Source organism: Panthera uncia, chromosome X, assembly GCF_023721935.1.
Source record: "Panthera uncia isolate 11264 chromosome X, Puncia_PCG_1.0, whole genome shotgun sequence".
Lineage (NCBI taxonomy): Eukaryota > Metazoa > Chordata > Mammalia > Carnivora > Felidae > Panthera > Panthera uncia.
This window is the reverse complement of record NC_064817.1, coordinates 56,697,023-56,716,747: the sequence shown is the minus strand read 5'-3', so window position 1 is coordinate 56,716,747 and position 19,725 is coordinate 56,697,023. Positions and strand designations below refer to the sequence as shown.

The window sequence follows — 19,725 nt, the reverse complement described above, 5'->3', positions numbered from 1 at the left end:
GTGCTAGGATAGCCCTTATTACCTACCAGAAAAAAATATTTTCTTTTCTGAAGTCTTAAATCAATTTTATTTCCAAGTGGCTAATGAATGGGGGAAGGAGGAGGAGTTGACTTAAGCAGAATAAAATGAGTATTCTAGTATTCTTTGAAAGGATATACAAACATTTGCTTTGTGTTACAGCATTTAACTAATTTCTCATGCCCTTCGTCAAATAGAGTATTATTCCTGCTTTTATATTTTCCAAAGGTGATTAGGAAGCTTCCCTTTCTTTTCAGTTTTTCTAACTCCCTCCAGGATCTTCCCCCTTTTCTCTATGGCATTTGGCAAACTGCTTCTGATCTTCCCTGGTTGTTTTTGATGTGAGGTTTTGGGGAGCGATCTGTAGGACAAAGGTTTCTTTAAAGTGGCTCTCTAAACCTCATTGAGGTGTTAAGATGCAGCACAGGCCTAACAAAGGAGGCTACATGGCAACGGATCCCATCCTGAACCCTCTTTGCATTCAGGAACACCAACCAGTTGGTTTGAAATTTACAAGCCCTAAACAAATGTCAGACAATCTTTCATCTCCAGGAAAGAAATAAAAACATGTGAATGTAGAAACAAATTCTAGATGAGATATGTTTTAGTATTAAACTTAATGGGCTGAATAACCCATGGACTAATGAACTAAACAAAACTTCTCCCTTGAAAACTGGAAATGATGAGCCCTGGTCAAATAACATACCTGAAAGGCCCAAAGTTTGAGCTGGTTTTCTGAATCCAAACAGAAACCCAGGAAACCAGGGGTCTGGCATTTGGTTTGTTACAAAGGCAGATGTATATTTGAGATCACAGTGAATACTTTGAGATTTAATTTATTTCCAGAACCTCATATCTTAGGATCAAAAAATATTTTTTGAAGAGATGTTTCCTAAAAGCCATTCTAATCCCAAAGTAGCTGAGTATTTAAGTTATAACTTGAGGCAGAAGTTAAAATTCAACTTGTGTATGTTTGTGTTTTCTGTTCTTTGATAACCAGTAAATATAACCAACTTCAAGAACTCTGAAATGTTGCAGTCCTCCCCTACCCCCATTGGCCATAAATTCCCCTCTTGCAGTTTCTTCTGAGGACAATAAAGTCAAGACCAGCCCTCTTTATTTGCCATGAAAATCCTCACCCTTTCCGGCAATATAACCCCTGAAGAAAGGAGGGATGAGGAAGAGCCCAGCTGCATATCAAAGCCATGTGAAGTGTTAAAAAGAATCTGTTGCCTCCATCTGACAGATAAGACCTCAAACGTCAAGAAGATGTAGCCCAGGAGAAATATTGACTGCACATTTTGCAAAGAGAAATGAATTCTTCTTGTGTCCCTCCTCCTGAACTCTCTTCTTTTCTTCTGTTTCATTGCCTCTGCCCCTTAAATGATGAAATTGGATTGAATGGGATTTGACTATCTTCTAGCAGATTCCATATTCCCATACCAAACCAAAGCAAAGATGATGAAAACCAGTTTCCTTCTTTCAGGAGTACAGTGCAATTGACCTCATATTAATGACTTTCCATCTATGCTCCTTTTAGGTAAAAAATGAATCCAGATTCATGTGTAAAAATTGTCCAATGAAATGGTCAAAACAAAAGAACACAATGATAAGCTTCAAGAATTATTAAGCAACTTATTTCCTGAAGTGTCTTAATTGAGTAAAACCTTTTAAGTACAACTTCCTCAGTGTTTTGTCCAGTGGCTTAATCAGAATTATTCAAAGTCACTTCCTTCTCTCTATCTCACTCCTAACAAAAAAACCTTTCTCCAGTCCTGCTTAGGTTACTGCCTTGCCAAAACTCATCCAAGGCTATAACTGTGGGTAATAGAAAAGATGAAAAAAAGAATTCCTAGCTGTAATACACTGACAATGTTTAAAATATGAAAATACTTAACTTTTCACAGAACCTTTCTTTCTTTCCATATAATCTTTAAAATGAGATGTGTATTGAAACAAACCACTTAGGGAACAAAATAGAAGTAAAAAAATATCTTTCTTTTTAATCAAACCACCTAGGGGATAGTCATTTACTCTGTATGTAAGTACCCTTTCTGTCCTTAGAAATTTAAAGTAATAATGTCATTATGAAATGTTTTCTGATTGTTCCCTAAATTGTGTATTTTTCTTTCTTTAAGTTAAGGCTATTTAAAATAGTCCTCAGTAATGGAAAGAGCTTTTATTTGATTATCTTAATCAGAGAGGGGTTACTTCCATTTTGTAGTTCATCTAATTGTCTTCTCAGCCATAAGCCAAATGTTGTCCCATAGTACTACAGAGTGAAGTAGAAAATTTAGGAGGATCTGACTCATTCATTCATTTAACAAATATTTGTTTAACACTATGTACTAAGCATACAAATGGGTACATTTTGGTTCAGAGTGGTCCAGTGAGGTGATCAGCTTAATTTTTTTGTGGAGTTCAAAACCTGAGACCCATAGAAGGGCTTCAGTGGAACCATGAATCTCTCAAAATTATTCAAAAAATGACATGTGTGTGTATGTGTGTGCATGTGTGTGCAAGTATGCATGTACATTTTCCTGGGGAAAAGGTACATAGTTTTCATTATATTCTTAAATTGTAGCTAAATCTGCACCTTGGGCTACAAGCATACAGGAAAATGACAATTTTAATTTATAAGACATTAAAATGAAACAAAGGTTGAATACAATAAAGCTTCAACTACAAGATAACCTGCCAGGAGTCAAAGGGGTTCCAAAATAATTCAATTTTAAATTTCTTATAGAGTTTGGAGAGAAAATCTTGTGAAGGTGGCATTGTATAGCCAAGTTTGAAGGTTTGATGACATGACAAATTAAGGAGTCTGTTTCTAAACTTCTCCTGGCATTACCCAATAGGGATACCTGAGCTTATGAAAGCAAATGTAAATGGAAGACTTTTAAGCACAGAAACCTGTCACATTTTCTCTCATAAACAAAAATTCAAGACTCAAGATAATTTCTTTTGTCCTTCTCCCTTCCACCAATTGTTCTCTCTTCCAAACATACTAAAGAGACTTTCCTTTTCTAAAGTACTTCAAAACATCATCTTGGACTGAGAGCAGCTACTTTTTGACTTTTGTGTTTTTCTCTGATCTTAGGTCTTAGTAAATGTATGTTAATTACAACCCTAAGATTAGATGTAATAACAGCCCCAAGAGTGTCCCACCCTAACCTCATTTTCTATTCTACTTAGCCAGCTGACTTGTCCATATTTTTAAAAATGCAGATTTACTTCCAAACACTTTAAAGCGAAGTGTTTAGCTCTACTCTTAGTTTGGGATTGCTACCCTAGTAATGTCCCAATCAACCAGAACTGCCTCTTCCTAACTAAGATTCCTCCTAATGATAAAAGTTGATCCCTTCCCACTCTCTTGTTTTTGCTTTTTAAAGGGGAGAAAAAGTGCAGAACTTTGAACAAAAACATAATCATTATGGACAAATGCTACTAAAATTCATTTCCTCTCCAGAGGGATAAAAGTGATAGAGTAAAATTTTACCAATTTTCTCCAATGACAGGGAGCGACAGATTGGAATAATAAAAATATGATAAAAGAACAACTACAGCTGAAAACAGACATCTCTCCACCTCCCCTCATCCAGGATTAAAGCAGAGTACCCATTTCCGCTGCCCTGGGCTCCCAGCAGCCCCCATTGGCTTGCTGGTAGGAGCATGAGTCAGCATTAGGCTGGGATCTCTGGGCCTTCCTGCACTCCATCACAGACCTGCATCCAGCCTCTGTGTCTCCAGAAGCCTTTCTGGACAGTTATGAAGTCTTTAACTTCCTATTAGTGCGGGGGCTGATATTCGTTGTGTGCCCATGCATGTTAGAGTTGAGTAACTTATTATGTTCCAGCAGTGTGCTGTTGCCTTCTCACCTGACTCAACTCTTCTATTGGCAGAAAAGATGTTGGAAGAAAGTAATGGGTTTGAGTCCAGCTTGCCTCTGCCAAGTTGGGTGAAGGAAGCTGAAGTTTCCTTGAAAGCCAAGATGACAAAGCCACTTTGCAATGGGAGGCCTTCGTGGCTAAACTGGAAAGTCCATTGCCAACCAAGCACTGTGAAACCTAAGTTGAGCATCACCAGCTTTTGAGGGGAGTAGACCTGCCCAGATGGGGTACATTGCCTTTTCAATAGAAAGGGCAAGCAGCAGTGATAGCACTGGGATATCCTGGCTATCCCCTCCCTTCATTCACCCATTGTCTTTTCCCGTGTATCTCTCTTCCCATCTGGGCAACTACAAGATTGGATCCTGATCCTTGTGGCTCAACATGTCCATTGTCCACCCGTTTGCTTTCTTGACTCGTCAGGAAATGATGAAAAAAAAAACAACCAACAACCAACAAGCTCCTAGGGTCGGTTTGGTTCTAAGCGCCGCACTCTGAGGACTCTGAGCAGAGGCACATGCAAGGGGAGGTCACTAATGTGGGAGGAGACCCTGGGCACTTAGCCAGGAAGTACTCCTCAGCTAAACTGTTCCTGGAGAGGCCTGAGAAGTAGGGTGCAGACAGGCCAAGAGAAGTAGAAGCTTCAAAGCGAAGAAAGGAAGAGTGTGAGGGCATTGGGTTCCATTACTCACCCGTAACCTGCACAGTCTTGCGCATCCACGCATAAGGGCTGTGAAGGGTTCTGTTAGAAGAACTGGCATCTGCGGCGTCGGTGTCTACGGGGAACAGTGACCCGCTGCCTGGGGCTGGCAGGCTGCCACTGCTGCTTCCCCCTCCCACAGGACCCAAGTTGTATTCTGGGAGCCAAAAGCGGCAGGGCTCGAGGTCATGTCGTTCACGGGCACAGTGCCCATTGTACTGGACGACCCAGGGTACGCATTCCAGTCTTCTCGAGGGGGACTATAGGGCGAACCCCAGCCCCCCAGCGACGACCCGTGAGAATCCATGCTGGGCATATGGGGATACCCCACGAAGTGCGCATAGGCAGGGACTGCTGTGAAGTTGGAGGCTGGCAGGAGACTCCCACCGCCCCCAGTGCTGCCAGTCCCGCCTCCCGCGGGGTTCCTGAGAGTGCCCAGGTACATGCCTGCTTCTTTTTCCAAAAGGCAGCTTCTGGGTATGAGGAAGGAGCTCCCTAAGCCATTCTGAAGTTCTTGTAAGGCCCCAATCCGACTTTGAGAAGCAGCAGGGAATCAATAGGTTACTCGGTAGCTGTACTGCACGCTCTGCTGTGCCTCTCAGACTACTCCATCCCGCGTTTCCTACCCGTCAGGTTTCCAGGTGACTGGTAGCCCGGTATAGATAGGCCACTAATAGCTAGGCTGACGTCAAGGGGCTTCGGGCTTTTACATAGCATTTGCATTTAAATGAAGGGCCATTTCACTTTCACAGGGACTTGTTCACTGTAGCTCCCTTTACCAGAGCTCCCAGGCTTTTCGGTCTCATCTTTATCACTTTTGTCCATCTGGTCCCCATAGCAGTAGTTTGCGCTTTTGGACACAAGAGTTCCTCCAAGGGTTTCTGACCAGCTCCCTCCAAAGTGAGATGAAAACAGGCAGAAGCAGGGCCAAGTCCTGCTCTGGGGCCTCCTCTTTCTGCGGAACTTCCCTCACTCCGCCCAGCCTAAATCTGTGGTATCCCTTCTTCCCACATTCTCCTGCAGGGGTATTCCATTGGAATTGGCCCAGGATACCATTGGAAAGAGCTTTCCCTTCTCATTGCTCCCTCCCCCAGGAGGAGGACTTTGTTTCTAAGAACAGAGATTCATTTCACAAGTATATATTTTGTGTCTTCTGAGTGCTAGGCACTGTTGTGGGCACTGGAAATACAGCAGTGAACAAGAGACAAACATTTTGCTCTGCATTACATTACAGTGGGTGACAGGCTGGATTAATTGAATGTTTTAAAGAAAGATGAAGAGAGTAGGTTATGAAACAAGGAAGGAAAGGGAGAAGAGGCATGTGGGAAGTGGGCTTTCTTCGTTTCATGTCAGTCCATTAGTCTCAGGTGTCTTTCCACTTGGTATGACTTATGCCTCAAAGCCAGTGCCCCAAGGACTCAAATTCCTGCAGTCTCAAATCCAGGGTAGCCACAGCTTCCAACTTCCTTTCACACTTGAAAATATTCCCTTTGTGAACCCTCTTGCACTGTTGGTGGGAATGCAAATTGGTGCAGCCGCTCTGGAAAGCAGTGTGGAGGTTCCTCAGAAAATTAAAAATAGACCTACCCTATGACCCAGCAATAGCACTGCTAGGAATTTACCCAAGGGATACAGGAGTACTGATGCATAGGGGCACTTGTACCCCAATGTTTATAGCAGCACTTTCAACAGTAGCCAAATTATGGAAAGAGCCTAAATGTCCATCAACTGATGAATGGATAAAGAAATTGTGGTTTATATACACAATGGAATACTACGTGGCAATGAGAAAGAATGAAATATGGCCTTTTGTAGCAACGTGGATGGAACTGGAGAGTGTGATGCTAAGTGAAATAAGCCATACAGAGAAAGACAGATACCATATGTTTTCACTCTTATGTGGATCCTGAGAAACTTAACAGAAACCCATGGGGGAGGGGAAGGAAAAAAAAAAAGAGGTTAGAGTGGGAGAGAGCCAAAGCATAGGAGACTGTTAAAAACTGAGAACAAACTGAGGGTTGATGGGGGGTGGGAGGGAGGGGAGGGTGGGTGATGGGTATTGAGGAAGGCACCTTTTGGGATGAGCACTGGGTGTTGTATGGAAACCAATTTGACAATAAATTTCATATATTGAAAAAAAAAGAAAAAGAAAATATTCCCTTTGTAAAGTTCCAATTACTGAAAAAGACATGGGTTTGCCAGTAGATGCCAACAAACACAAGATTTCAGTTCAAGAAACCGGATAACCTTTTGACCACAAAATCACTCTGTACCCCAGTGTTCTTTCCCATCTCTACCCCTGCCCCCCCAAAACCTACCACAACCTGTGCTCCTACTCAGGGAATGTGCTCCTCTATAAAGTCCAACCAAACCTGGCACCCCATATAAAGTGACCTCTCTTTGGCTTTGGGAATATCTCTTCACCTCTGGGAATTTCAGGGATTTTTCCTGCATAAAATAGAGATCCTAAGTGTCTACACTACAAGGCAGGATTTGAGATAATATATTCAAATTGCTTAACTTAGTGCTCAGTAACAGTATGAGACCACTGTATTCATTAATTCACTCAACAAATATTTATTGAGTGCTAGGTGCTATTTTATGCATGGAAACATCAACAGTGAACTGATAAAGCCCCTGACCTTATTAAGCTTGTATTCTAGTGAGGTGAGACACTAATAAGTAATTACATTTTATGGTATGTCAGATGGTAATAATCAGTGCTGTGAAGAAAAAGAAAGCAGGAAGGAGGATACAGAATGTTAGTGGGGGGGGGTGTTGCAATTTTAAATGTGGTGGTCTTGGAGAACCTCACCTCAAAATGACATTTAAGTAAAATATAGAAGAGGTACTGGTATGAACTATGAAGAGAGGATCCAGAGGGAACAAGTGAAAAGAGAATGTCTGTCTTCTATTGGAGAAACAGAAAACAAACAAACAAAACAAAAACAAAAACAAAAACAAACCCAACCAACCAAACAAGCAAAAAACAACCCAAAAGCCAAAACGAAACAAAAAACCTGTGTAGCTAACGAATAGATGGGGTCAGTTCAAAGGCTAAGGGGGAGTACGTTTTGCTCTATGTGAGGTAGGAAGACATTGTAGGGCTTTGAGCAGAGGAGTGACATAATTTGAGTTTTGAAAGAATCTCTAGCAGTTGGAATAAGAACAGACTGTAAGTGGGCTGATTAATTAAAAGGCTATTGCCATAATCCAGGTGAATGGCATTGGGGTTAGAGGAAAGTGGCTGGATTCTGAATATATTTTGTTTTTAATGTTTATTTGTTTATTTTGAGAGAGACAGAGAGAGCATGAGTGGGGGAGGGGCAGAGAGAGAGAGACGGAGAGAGAGAGAATCCCAAGCAGGCTCTGCTGCTGTCAGCATGGAATCCGAGGCAGGGCTGGATCCCATGAACCATGAGATCATGACCTGAGCTGAAACTGAGTTGATGCTCAACTGACTGAGCCACCCAGGCTCCTCAGATTCTGGATGTGTTTTAAAGCCTGCTTTGAAGAAAGAGAAGAAACAAAAGTAATTGGTCAGCAAAGACTAATTAAAGCCTGCAATTGGGGAGAAGGGACTAAAAGCCAGGGAAAGTAACATACTTATAAAGCACTTTTTACACATGATGTCATTTAATTTTCACAACAGCCCCATGAGTTATTTATTATTATTATTATTGTTATTATTCCCATTTTAGACATGAAGAAACTAAGGCTCAGAGAGGTGACCTGATGATTTCAATGAACTACTGGTGTGTAGTATAGTTAGGTTCCCATCCTATACCACACTAACTGCAAAGTTTATGTTTTTAAATTGGAACTAGACTAAATATACAACCTCGGGGTAAGTTTGGGGCTTGGCTTCTATTTTCTTTTTCTGCTCAGGCTCCCAGGCCTGTCTTTCAATATTTTTCATATCATGTACCCAATTGCCCTTGCATTATTCTCTTTCACCTATTCTATACTGAGGCAAACTGGTCCACCCTCATTTGAAAAACTGTATCAGAATGGAAGCACATGGAGTACGTTTAAAAGTTAGCTAACCAAATATTATCATTTTACCTATGAAAAAACTGAGGGCCTGACAAGAAAAGGTATTCTTTAAGGAAGTGAATGACAGAACTGAGATTCAAATTCAGGTCTGTTGCCTCCCACCTCAATACTCTTTTTACTAAAAAGTGTCTTTACTTATGCAATTTCCTCTGTGTAGGCTATTTTTCTTTATAAAAAAATGTTCAAATTCTCCCTATTTTTCATGACTCTGTTCAAATGCTCCTTCTTCCCTAAAACTTTATGTGATGATGCTCCTGCCAGAAGGCACTCTTCCAATGAAATCTTGTCATTTGCAATGGGATGGATGGAGCTAGAGAGTATTATGCTAAGTGAAATAAGTCAAAGACAAATACCATATGATTTTACTCATATGTGGAATTTAAGAAATGATAAAAAAACAAGCAAAGGGGACAAAAAGAGAGAGAGGCAAACCAAGAAACAAACTCTTAACTATAGAGCACAAATTGATGGTTATCAGAGGGGAGGTAGGGAAGGGGATAGGTTAAATAGGTGATCGGGATTAAGGAGTGCACTTGTTATGATGAGCACCAGGTATTGTACAGAAGTGTTGAATCATATATTGTACACCTGAAACTAATACTACACTGTGTGTTTACTAACTGAAAATTTTAAATAAAAACTTTAAAAAATAAAAAAAAAGAAAACACTCTTCCTTTTGTCTGAATTCCATTATCAACTTCACTCCATTAATTAATACTATTCTTATCCACCTTAGAATTATTTGGGGTTCTATCTAAATCTTTGGAATTTGAACACCATGAAGAGGTATTAGGAAGCATGTTTGAGCCCAGCAGAGTGGAGTATCATGCACATGGTAGGGTCTTAGGAAATATTTGTGTGCTGAATCAATAAATGACCTTGAAACTATAGAATGGAACTCATCATTTTGACCCAGCTCCGGAGATATCTAGAAGAGAAGCCAGTAACAACATTGCCCAGTGTTTGGCAGAACTTGGCTTAAGGATTACTCCATTTTGTGATTTGTTTGTTTCTAGGAAGATGGGAGTGGATTGGGGAAGTAGGGAATGAAAGGGGAGGCAGACAGGCAGGGAGGTTCAGTCTAGTTTATTTGACTCGAGATTTTGATTTCTTTCTTTACCTGAGAGGTGGCCTCACTGAAGAAAACAGAGTGGCCAGCAGCAGGAGTCAAACTCCACAGTCTGAAGATCAGAGCTCAGGCCATGCAAGTGTTATTTAGTACTTCTAGGGAGTGATCTCTTAATTTTTCTGAGACTTAGAGAGGCATTGGTCAAATAGGCCTCTGTTAGACACTTCCCTTCCATTGCCCACCTCTGGACTGATCCCTACAGACCAAGTTAATTATAAGGCTTGAGGTAGATATGAATGTGAGATTGCTTTGTGAACAGTGAAGTACACTTGTGATGGACTATGGGTATCTGGGCAAACCTTTTCTTTAGTAGTCTTAATGTTTGGAAGGTTCTCATTGCCTGGTAAATATTTTCTAAGCCTGTTCTGGCCTTTCAGAACTGCCAGAGTTGGCCAGGGCAACTCTCCTCCATCCCACCCTCCCCCACCTCCCTGGCCCAGATTTCAGCTGGTTTAGCCTCTACAGAGGACAAGGAGTCTGGACTATGGAGATTGGCTTCAGTCGTCCATCCTGGGGCCCTCATTGCTACCGGGAAGGAAATGAAGAATGCAGACTAAGACCCTCTTACTGACATGGTAATTGAGGCTGAGAGTAGGGCAAAGATTTACCCAAGGCACACCCTAATGAATAATCTGTGGGACTTGGATTTAAATCCAACCATAACTAACTGAGGAACTCTACAAGTCACTCTACCTATCTTAGCCTCAGTTCCCAACAGGAAAAATAGGATGGACAATAGAAATTGCTTCATACAGATTTGGGAGAATTCAGTGCTCCAGTCATGTGCTCAACAAAAGGCCAATGTTATAATCCACAGAGTGGGTAGGACTTCCACAGGGCATGAAACTATTATACCTCCTCTAGCTCACATCCATGCATGGAAATCACTGAGACTGGGGAGAAGACCCAGAGCAATTTAACCATCTATGCCTGTTGTCTCTCCAGTCAAGTTTTTCTCTCTGGGTTTTAGAAATTAGCTACCCCTGGGGGGTACCTGGGTGGCTCAGTGGGTTACTTGTCCAACTCTTGGTTTTAGCTCAGGTCATGATCTCACGGTTCATGAGTCTGAGCCCCACATATGGCTCTGTGCTTATAGTGTGGAGCCTACTTGGGATTTTCTCTCTCTCCCTCTCTCTCTGCCCATCCCTGCTCATTCTCTCTCTCTCCCTCTCTCTCTCTCTCTCTCAAAATAAATAAACTTAAAATAGCCTCCCTCCACTCACCCATCCCCATCTCTCTCCCTTAGTTCTTTGGAGCCTTAGTGATACCAATGTTGAGTCTTGGGCATTGTGTTCCTTCCATCCAGGTTTATCATTGTGATGGGCTTCTGTACTTCCAGGGCCACACACTCTGGAGAATAAGCACCACCACTAGGCTCCAGGCCTGTCCCAAAGTATCACAGTGAAGGTGGGACCAAGGTGTGTTTTGGAGAAAGATTAAGGTTCTTTCATTGGAACCTGAGTAGTTAGGGTTAGGCCAGGACTCTGTACCCACCCTGCCCTCAGGGCCAGGTTCTGGGTTAGGAGAACAAGAGGAATGAGGAAGGTCGAGGGCTTTGAGAAGGAGGCCAGAAGAAAACGTGGAGAAATAGGCTTCTTGGGCATCCAAGGGCATTTTTCACTCTGGGAGAGAGGTGTATACAAGGAAGCAAGTAGGGTCCAGTGCCACAATTCCAAACTTAGGAAGGATGGGTCAGGGAAGGCTTTTATAGATGAGAGAGGGAGGAGGAAGGCAGAGAGGCCAACCAAAAATGAGGAGACTGTAAACCCAACACTCTAGCATTAAAGGGAATTCAGACTAAGTCTGAGAGGATAGGCTAGGCTAATTTTCTGAAGGAAAAAGAGAAATAAAAGTCCTGGCTATCTACTTTGGGAAAGAGAACCAGAGACCCAGTTCACAGGTCATGTACTCTAAGTCAGAACCAGTGATTTTTCCTTTATGGAGTGAACTTTCGTTAGGCTCACTACAATCAAAAGGGGTAGATGGAGGGCACCTGGGTGGCTGAGTCAGTTAAGTGACCAACTTTGGCCCAGGTCATGATCTCATGGCTCATGTATTCGAGCCCTGCATAGGGCTCTGCGCTGACAACTAAGAGCCTTGAGCTTGCTTTGGATTCTGTGTCTCCCTCTCTCTGCTCCTCCCCCACTTGCACTCTGTCAGTCTCTCTCAAAAATAAATAAACATTAAAAAAAGGTGTAGATGGGATAGATCAGCCCTGTTTTACAGCAGGGCGGGGATGGAGGTAAGAATGGAGACTCAATGAGGTTTAGTAACTGGCCCAAGGTTAAATATCCAATAAGAAGCAGTCAGGAAATCATTATCTAGTCTGAGTACAAACTTCATGCAGGGCTTGGAGATCACGACTCAGAGAATAATGGCCCAGTTGTTATTACTATATTTACTGAACACAGGATAAAAGGGAAAATTGGCATAAACATAATGGGAGAACAGGACATTAGTTCTGAAAACTAACATGCCCACTACGAGGGGCCAGGAAGTACTGAGGTGGGTGAACAAGTTGATGAAATATGGAGTGGCTTCTTTTAGAAGTCTAAATGGAAGCCAAACAGTCACATTAGTGACTGACATTTGATTTTATAATGAGAATTTTCACTCTAAAAGGTTTGCTTTTACTTTGATCTTGCTTTAGCCCATTTTCTTTGTTCTCTCCCACTTGAAATGCCTCTTACATCATTTTATCTTACTACTTTTTGCTTGTTTTCTCATTGGAAAATTTCTTCCTGCATTTTCATTCTCTCCTAAACACTCAAACTTCATTATTCTTCAAATAACTAATTATAACCAGTTACATGTATATAATATATTACATGTATATAATTGCTAAAATTTATATTTTAAGTTCACAGCAAAATTAGAAATAGACAGTTCTTGTATACCTCTGTCCCCCCACATACCTACAGACTTCACCACTATTGATGACCACTATTTCAGTGATACATTTGTTATAATCAATAAACCTATTTTGATGTATCATCATCACTTAATTCCATAGTTTATGTTAGGGTTCACTCTTAGTGGTGTACATTTTATGAGTTTTGACAAATGTATTATGACATGTATCCACCATTGTATTATCACAGAATACTTTTATTGCCCTAAATATTTTCTGTGTACTGCCCATTTATCCCTTTCTGCCCCAAATCCCTGGAAACCACTGGTATTTTTATTGTTTCCATACTTTTGCATTTTTAGAATGTCATATAATGGAATCATATAGTATGTAGACTTTTTGGATTTCCTTCTTTCAATTTAATATGCATTTAATATTCCTCAGTGTCTTTTCATGGCTTGATAACTCATTTCTTTTTAGCACTGAAAAATATTTCATTGTCTAGATGTACCATGGTTTATTCACCTATGGAAGGACATCTTGGTTGCTTCCAATTTTTGACAATTGTGAATAAAGCTGCTATAAACATCTGTCTGCAGGTTTTGTATGGAAAGAAGTTTTCAATTCATTTGGGTAAATACTTAGGAATGTGACGGCTGAATCATATAAGGGTATATTTAATTTTAAAAGAAATTGCCAAACTGTCTTCTAAAGTGGCTGTACAATTTTGTATTCCCACTAGCAATGAATGAGAATTCCTGTTGCTATACATCTTTACCAGCATTTTGTGTCAGTGTTTTGAACTTTGGCCAAACTAATAGGTATGTAGTACTAACTACGTACATTGCTTTAATTTGCAATTTCTTAATGACAAATGATGTTGAACATATTTTTATACGCTTACTTGCCAACTGAATATTTCCTTTTCTTAAATTTTTACTTAAATTCCAGTTAGTTAACCTACAGTGTGATATTAGTTTCAGGTGTACAATATAGTGATTCCACACTTCCATACATCACCGAGTGCTCATCACAAGTGCACCCTTTAATCCCTATCATCTATTTAACACATCCCTCCACCTACCTCCCCACCTCCGCCCCCGTAATCATTAGTTTGTTCTCTATAGTTAAGAACGTGTTTCTTGGGGCGCTTCAGTGGCTCAGTCAGTTAAGCGTCTGACTCTTCTTGATCCTGGCTCAGGTCATGATCTCCCGCTTTGTGGGATTGAGCCCTGCGTCGTCGTGTTCTGCACGGACAGTGTGGAGCCTGCCTGGTATTCTCTCTCTCCCTCGCTTTCTGCCCCTCCCCCACTTGTGCTCTGTCTCTCTCAAAATAAATAAATAAACTTAAAGAATCTGTTTCTTGGTTTGGCTCTCTCTTTTTCTCTCTGTCTCTCTCTTTTTTCCCCTTTGCTTATTTGTTTTATTTCTTAAATTACACATATGAGTGAAATCATGTGGTATTTGTCTTTCTACGACTTATTTTATTTAGCATAATACTCTCTAGCTTCATCCATGTCATTGCAAATGGCAATATTTCATTGTTTTTTATGGCTGTGTAATCTGAATATCTTCTTTGTTGAAATGTCTGTTTAAATCTTTTGCCCATTTAAAAAATCTTACTGCTCATTTTCCTATTGTTGAGTTCTTTGTACATTTTGGATAAAAGTCCTTTATAAGACCTGTCTTTTGCAAATATTTTCTCCCAGATGTGGCTTGTCTCCTCATTCTCTTGACATAGTCTTTCACAAAGCATAAATTTTTCTTTCATAGATTATGCCTTTGGTGTAATATCCAGAAGGTCCTATTTATACCTAAGGTCATATAGGTTACCTTGTATGTTATCCTCTAGGAATTTTAGAGTTTTGCATTTTAAATTTAGGTCTATGGCCCATTTTGAGCCAATTTTTGTGAAGATTTTAAGGTCTATTTCTTTTTTTTTTTTTTTTTTTTTTTGGCATGTGGATGTCCAGTTGTTCCAGCATCACTTTTTGAAAAGACTATACAAGCATAACTTATTTTATTGAAGTTAGGTTTATTGCACTTCACAGATACTGTGTTTTTTTTACAGATTGAAGGTTTCTGGCTACACTAGTCAAGCAAGTCTATTAGTGCCATTTTTCCAACAGCGTTTGCTCTTCCCTTCATGTCTCTGTGTTATATTTTGGTAATTCTCACAATATTTCAATTATTTTTTATTATTATTATTATTATTATTATATTTGTTCTTGTGATCTGTGAGCCTTGGTTATGACTTGCTGAATGCTCAGCTGATGATTAGCATTTTTTAGTAATAAAGTATTTTTAAAGTATGTAGATTTTTTTTTGGACATAATGCTATTGCACACTTAATAAACTACAGTATAGTGTAAATCTAACCTTTATATGTATGGGGAAACCAAAAAATTCATTTGACTCACTTTATTGTGATATTCATCTTATTGCAGTGGTATGGAACTGAATCTGCTATATCTCCAAAGTATGCCTGTATTGCTTTTCCTCCTCTATCAAAGATCAGTTGATTATATTTACGTGGGTCTACTTCTGGGCTCTCTATTCTGTTCCATTAAGCTATTTTTCTATTCTTTTAGTAAGACCACACTGTCCTGATTTATATAGCTTTATAATAAGCTTTGAAGTCCAGTAGTGTCAGTCCTCTAATTTTGTTCATCTTCTTCAATATTGTGTTGGTTATTCAGGGTCTAAACTTTATATAAACTTTAAATCAGTTTGTTAATATCCACAAGATAACTTGCTGGGATTTTGACTGGGATTGCATTAAATCATATATAGATCAAGTTAAGAAGTGACTTGGCAATACTGAGTCTTCCTGTACATGAATATGGAATATATCTCCATTTATTTAGTTTTTTGATATCCTTCATCAGAGTTCTGTAGTTCTCATAGAGATATTGTATTATTTCAGATTTAGACCTCAGTATTTAAATTGTTTGGATTATAATGTAAATGGTAATGCATTTTTAAATTTCAAATTCCACTTATTTACTGCTGACATATACAACAGTGATTTACTTTTGTATATTTATCTTGTAACCTGCAATATTTCTACAATTGCTTATTAGCTCCATGAGTTTTTAAAATTATAATTCTTTCAGATTTTCTACATAGAAGATTACTTCATCTGCAAAAAATCTCCTATTTCTTTGCTCCCAACTTGTATACCTTTTATTTCCTTTTCATGTCTTACTGTATTAGCTAAGATTTATGGTACTATGTTGAAAACCAGTGGTGAAAAGGGATATCCATATCTTGTTCTTGATTTTATTTGGGAAGCTCCTAGATTCTCATCATTATGATGTCAGTTGTAGGTTTTTGTAGATTTTTTTGGGATCAATTTGAAGATGTTTCCCTCTGTTCCTAGTTTGCTGAGAGTTTTTGTCATGGATTGGTGGTAGATTTTGTCAAATTCCTTTTTTACATATATTGACATAATCATGTGATTTTCCTCCTTTAGCCTGTTGATGTAATGAATTACAATAATTGATTTTCTAATAGTGAACCAGCCTTGCATACGTGGAATAAATCCCACTCAGTCATGGTTTATAACTCTTTTTATATACAGTATAAATACAGTATAAATAATGTATAAATATATACAGTACAGTATATAATTTCTTTTATATACAGTTATATTCAATTTGCTAATATTTAGTTGAAGATCTTTGCATCTATGTTCATGAGAGATATTGGTCTGTAGTTGTTTGTAATGTCTTTGGTGTTGATTTTTGGGTAATGTTGGCTTCATAGAATGAATTAGGAAGTATTTTCTCTGCCTTTATCTTCTGAAAGAAATGGAAGAGAATGGGTATAGTTTCTTCCTTAAATGTTTGGTAGAATTGATCAGTGAACATATCTGGGCTTTTTGTTTTGAAATATTATTAATTATTGATTTAACCTATTTAATAGAAATAGGCCTATTTAGATTGTCTATTTCTTCCTGGGTGAGTGTTGGCAGATTGTAACTTTCAAGGAATTGGTCCATTTATTCTTTATCAAATATGTGGGCACTGAGTTGTTCTTAATATTTCTTTGTTATCCTTTAATGTCCATGGGATCTATAGTTATATCCTTTCTTTCATTTTTGATATTAGGAACTTGTTTTTCTCTCTTTATTCTTTATTTAACCTAGCTAGAAGCTTATTGACTTTATTGATCTTTTCAAAGAACCAGCTCTTCCTTTCATTGATTTGCTTTATTGTTTTCCTATTTTCAATTTCCTTCATTTCTGCTCTGATTTTTATCGTTTATTTTTCTGCCTCTTTTGTTTTTATTAACTTTATTGAAGAATAATTGACAAATATAATTGCCTATATTTAAAGTACACAATGTGATGATTTGCTATACATATACATTATAGAATGATTACCAAGTTCAAGATAAGCACATATCACTTCACATAGTTAACATAGTTAACTTTCTTTTGTGTGTGGTGAGAATGCTTAAGATATACTCTCAGCAACTTTTAAGTATACAACATTGTATTAACAATGGTCACAATGCTGTACATTAGATGCTCAGAAATTTTTCTTCCTACGACTGAAGATGTGTGCCCTTTGACCTACCTTACCTCACTTTTCCTTCATTCCAAGCCCTGCCAACCACCATTCTATTCTCTGTTTCTATGAAAACAATTTGTTTTTGATTCTAGACATAAGTGATACCATACACCGTTAGTCTTTCTCTGTTTGGTTTATTTCATATAGCATAACGCCCATGAGATTCATCCATGTTTTCACAAATAGGATTTTCTGCTTTTTTATGGCTGAATGATATTCTGTCATATGTACGTATTCCGCTTATTTTTTTTTTATCCATTTATTCATCAAGGAACAATTGTATCCCTGTCTTGGCCTTTGGAAATAATGCTACAATGAACATGGGAATGCAGATATCTTTCAAAATTGTGATTTCATTTCCTTTGTATATAAACCCAAATGCAGAATTGCTGGATCATATGGTAGTTTTCATTTTAATTTTTTGAGGACCCACCATACTATTCTACATAATGAATGCACCAATTCACATTCCCACCAACAGTGCACGAGGTTTCCCTCTTCTCCACATCCTCACCAACACTTATCTCTTGTCTTTTTGATAATAGCCATCCAGACAGGTGTGAGGTATTATCTCATTGTGTATTTGATTTGCATTTCCTTGATGATTAGTGATATTGAGCACCATATTCATGTACCTGTTGACCATTTGTATGTCTTCTTTGAGACAATGTCTCTTAAGTTCCTGTGCCATTATTAAATCACATTTTTTTTCTTATTGGGTTGTATGAGTTTTAATATACTTTTGATAAAACCTCTTATATATGTTTACAATATTTTCTTCCATTCTGTAGGTTGCATTTTTATCTTGGTGATTTTTTCTTTTGCTGTACTGAAGCTTTTGATTTTGATGTAGTCCCAGTGGATTTTTGCTTTGGTTGTCTGTGCTTTTGTTGTCATATACAATAAATCATTGTCAACTTAATGTCAAGAATTTTTTTTCTTTTTGTATTAATGGGTATTTATACAAAAAATACAAAAACACTACTTCAAAGGGATACATGCAACTCTACGTTCATTGCAGTATTATTTACAATAGCCAAACTATGGAAGCAACCCAAGTGTCCATTGATAGATGAGTTGATAAAGAAGATGTGGTATATTTATACAATGGAATATTATGCAGTCATTAAAAAGAATGAAATCTTGCCATTCTCAACAGTATGGATACAGCTAGAGAGTATAATGCTAAGTGAGATAAGTCAAAGAGAAAAAGACAAATAACATATGATCTCACTCATATGTGAAATTTATTTTTATTTTATTTTATTTTATGTTATGTTATTTTATTTTATTTTTTTCTTCAATATATGAAATTTATGTCAAATTGGTTTCCATACAACACCCAGTGATAATCCCAAAATGTGCTCTCCTCAATACCCATCACCCACCCCCCATCAACCCTCAGTTTGTTCTCAGTTTTTAAGAGTCTCTTATGCTTTGGCTCTCTCCCACTCTAACCTCTTTTTTTTTTCTTCCCCTCCCCCATGGGTTTCTATTAAGTTTCTCAGGATCCACATAAGAGTGAAAACATATGGTATCTATCTTTTTCTGTATGGCTTATTTCACTTAACATCACACTCTCCAGTTCCATCCATGTTCCTACAAAGGGCCATATTTCATTCTTTCTCATTGCCACGTAGTACTCCATTGTGTATATAAACCACAATTTCTTTATCCATTCATCAGTTGATGGGCATTTAGGCTCTTTCCATAATTTGGCTATTGTAGAGAGTGCTGCTATAAACATTGGGGTACAAGTGCCCCTATGCGTCAGTACTCCTGTATCCCTTGGATAAATTCCTAGCAGTGCTATTGCTGGGTCATAGGGTAGGTCTATTTCTAATTTTTTGAGGAACCTCCATACTGCTTTCCAGAGCGGCTGCATCAATTTGCATTCCCACCAACAGTGCAAGAGGGTTCCCGTTTCTGCACATCCTCTCCAGCATCTATAGTCTCCTGATTTGTTCATTTTGGCCACTCTGACTGGCGTGAGGTGATATCTGAGTGTGGTTTTGATTTGTATTTCCCTGATGAGGAGCGACGTTGAGCATCTTTTCATGTGCCTGTTGGCCATCTGGATGTCGTCTTTAGAGAAGTGTCTATTCATGTTTTCTGCTCATTTCTTCACTGGGTTGTTTTTCGGGTGTGGAGTTGGTAAGCTGTTTATAGATTTTGGATACTAGCCCTTTGTCCGATATGTCATTTGCAAATATCTTTTCCCATTCCGTTGGTTGCCTTTTAGTTTTGTTGGTTGTTTCCTTTGCTGTGCAGAAGCTTTTTATCTTCATAAGGCCCCAGTAGTTCATTTTTGGCTTTAATTCCCTTGCCTTTGGTGATGTGTCAAGTAAGAGATTGCTACCTCTGAGGTCAGAGAGGTCTTTTCCTGCTTTCTCCTCTAGGGTTTGGATGGTTTCCTGTCTCACATTCAGGTCCTTTATCCATTTTGAGTTTATTTTTGTAAATGGTGTGAGAAAGTGGTCTAGTTTCAACCTTCTGCATGTTGCTGT

The 19,725-nt window shown here is 38.8% G+C and overlaps 1 protein-coding gene across 1 annotated transcript in view; it reads right to left on the bottom strand.

The window, feature by feature from the left end:
- The window catches only part of CDX4 (caudal type homeobox 4), a 79,423-nt gene that overhangs the window by 2,211 nt on the left and 57,487 nt on the right, over window positions 1-19,725 (bottom strand). Inside the window, 3 exon segments of the mRNA XM_049643260.1 lie at window positions 4,598-4,759; window positions 4,762-5,138; window positions 11,285-11,412. Coding sequence (XP_049499217.1) covers window positions 4,598-4,759; window positions 4,762-5,138; window positions 11,285-11,412 — 667 coding nt within the window.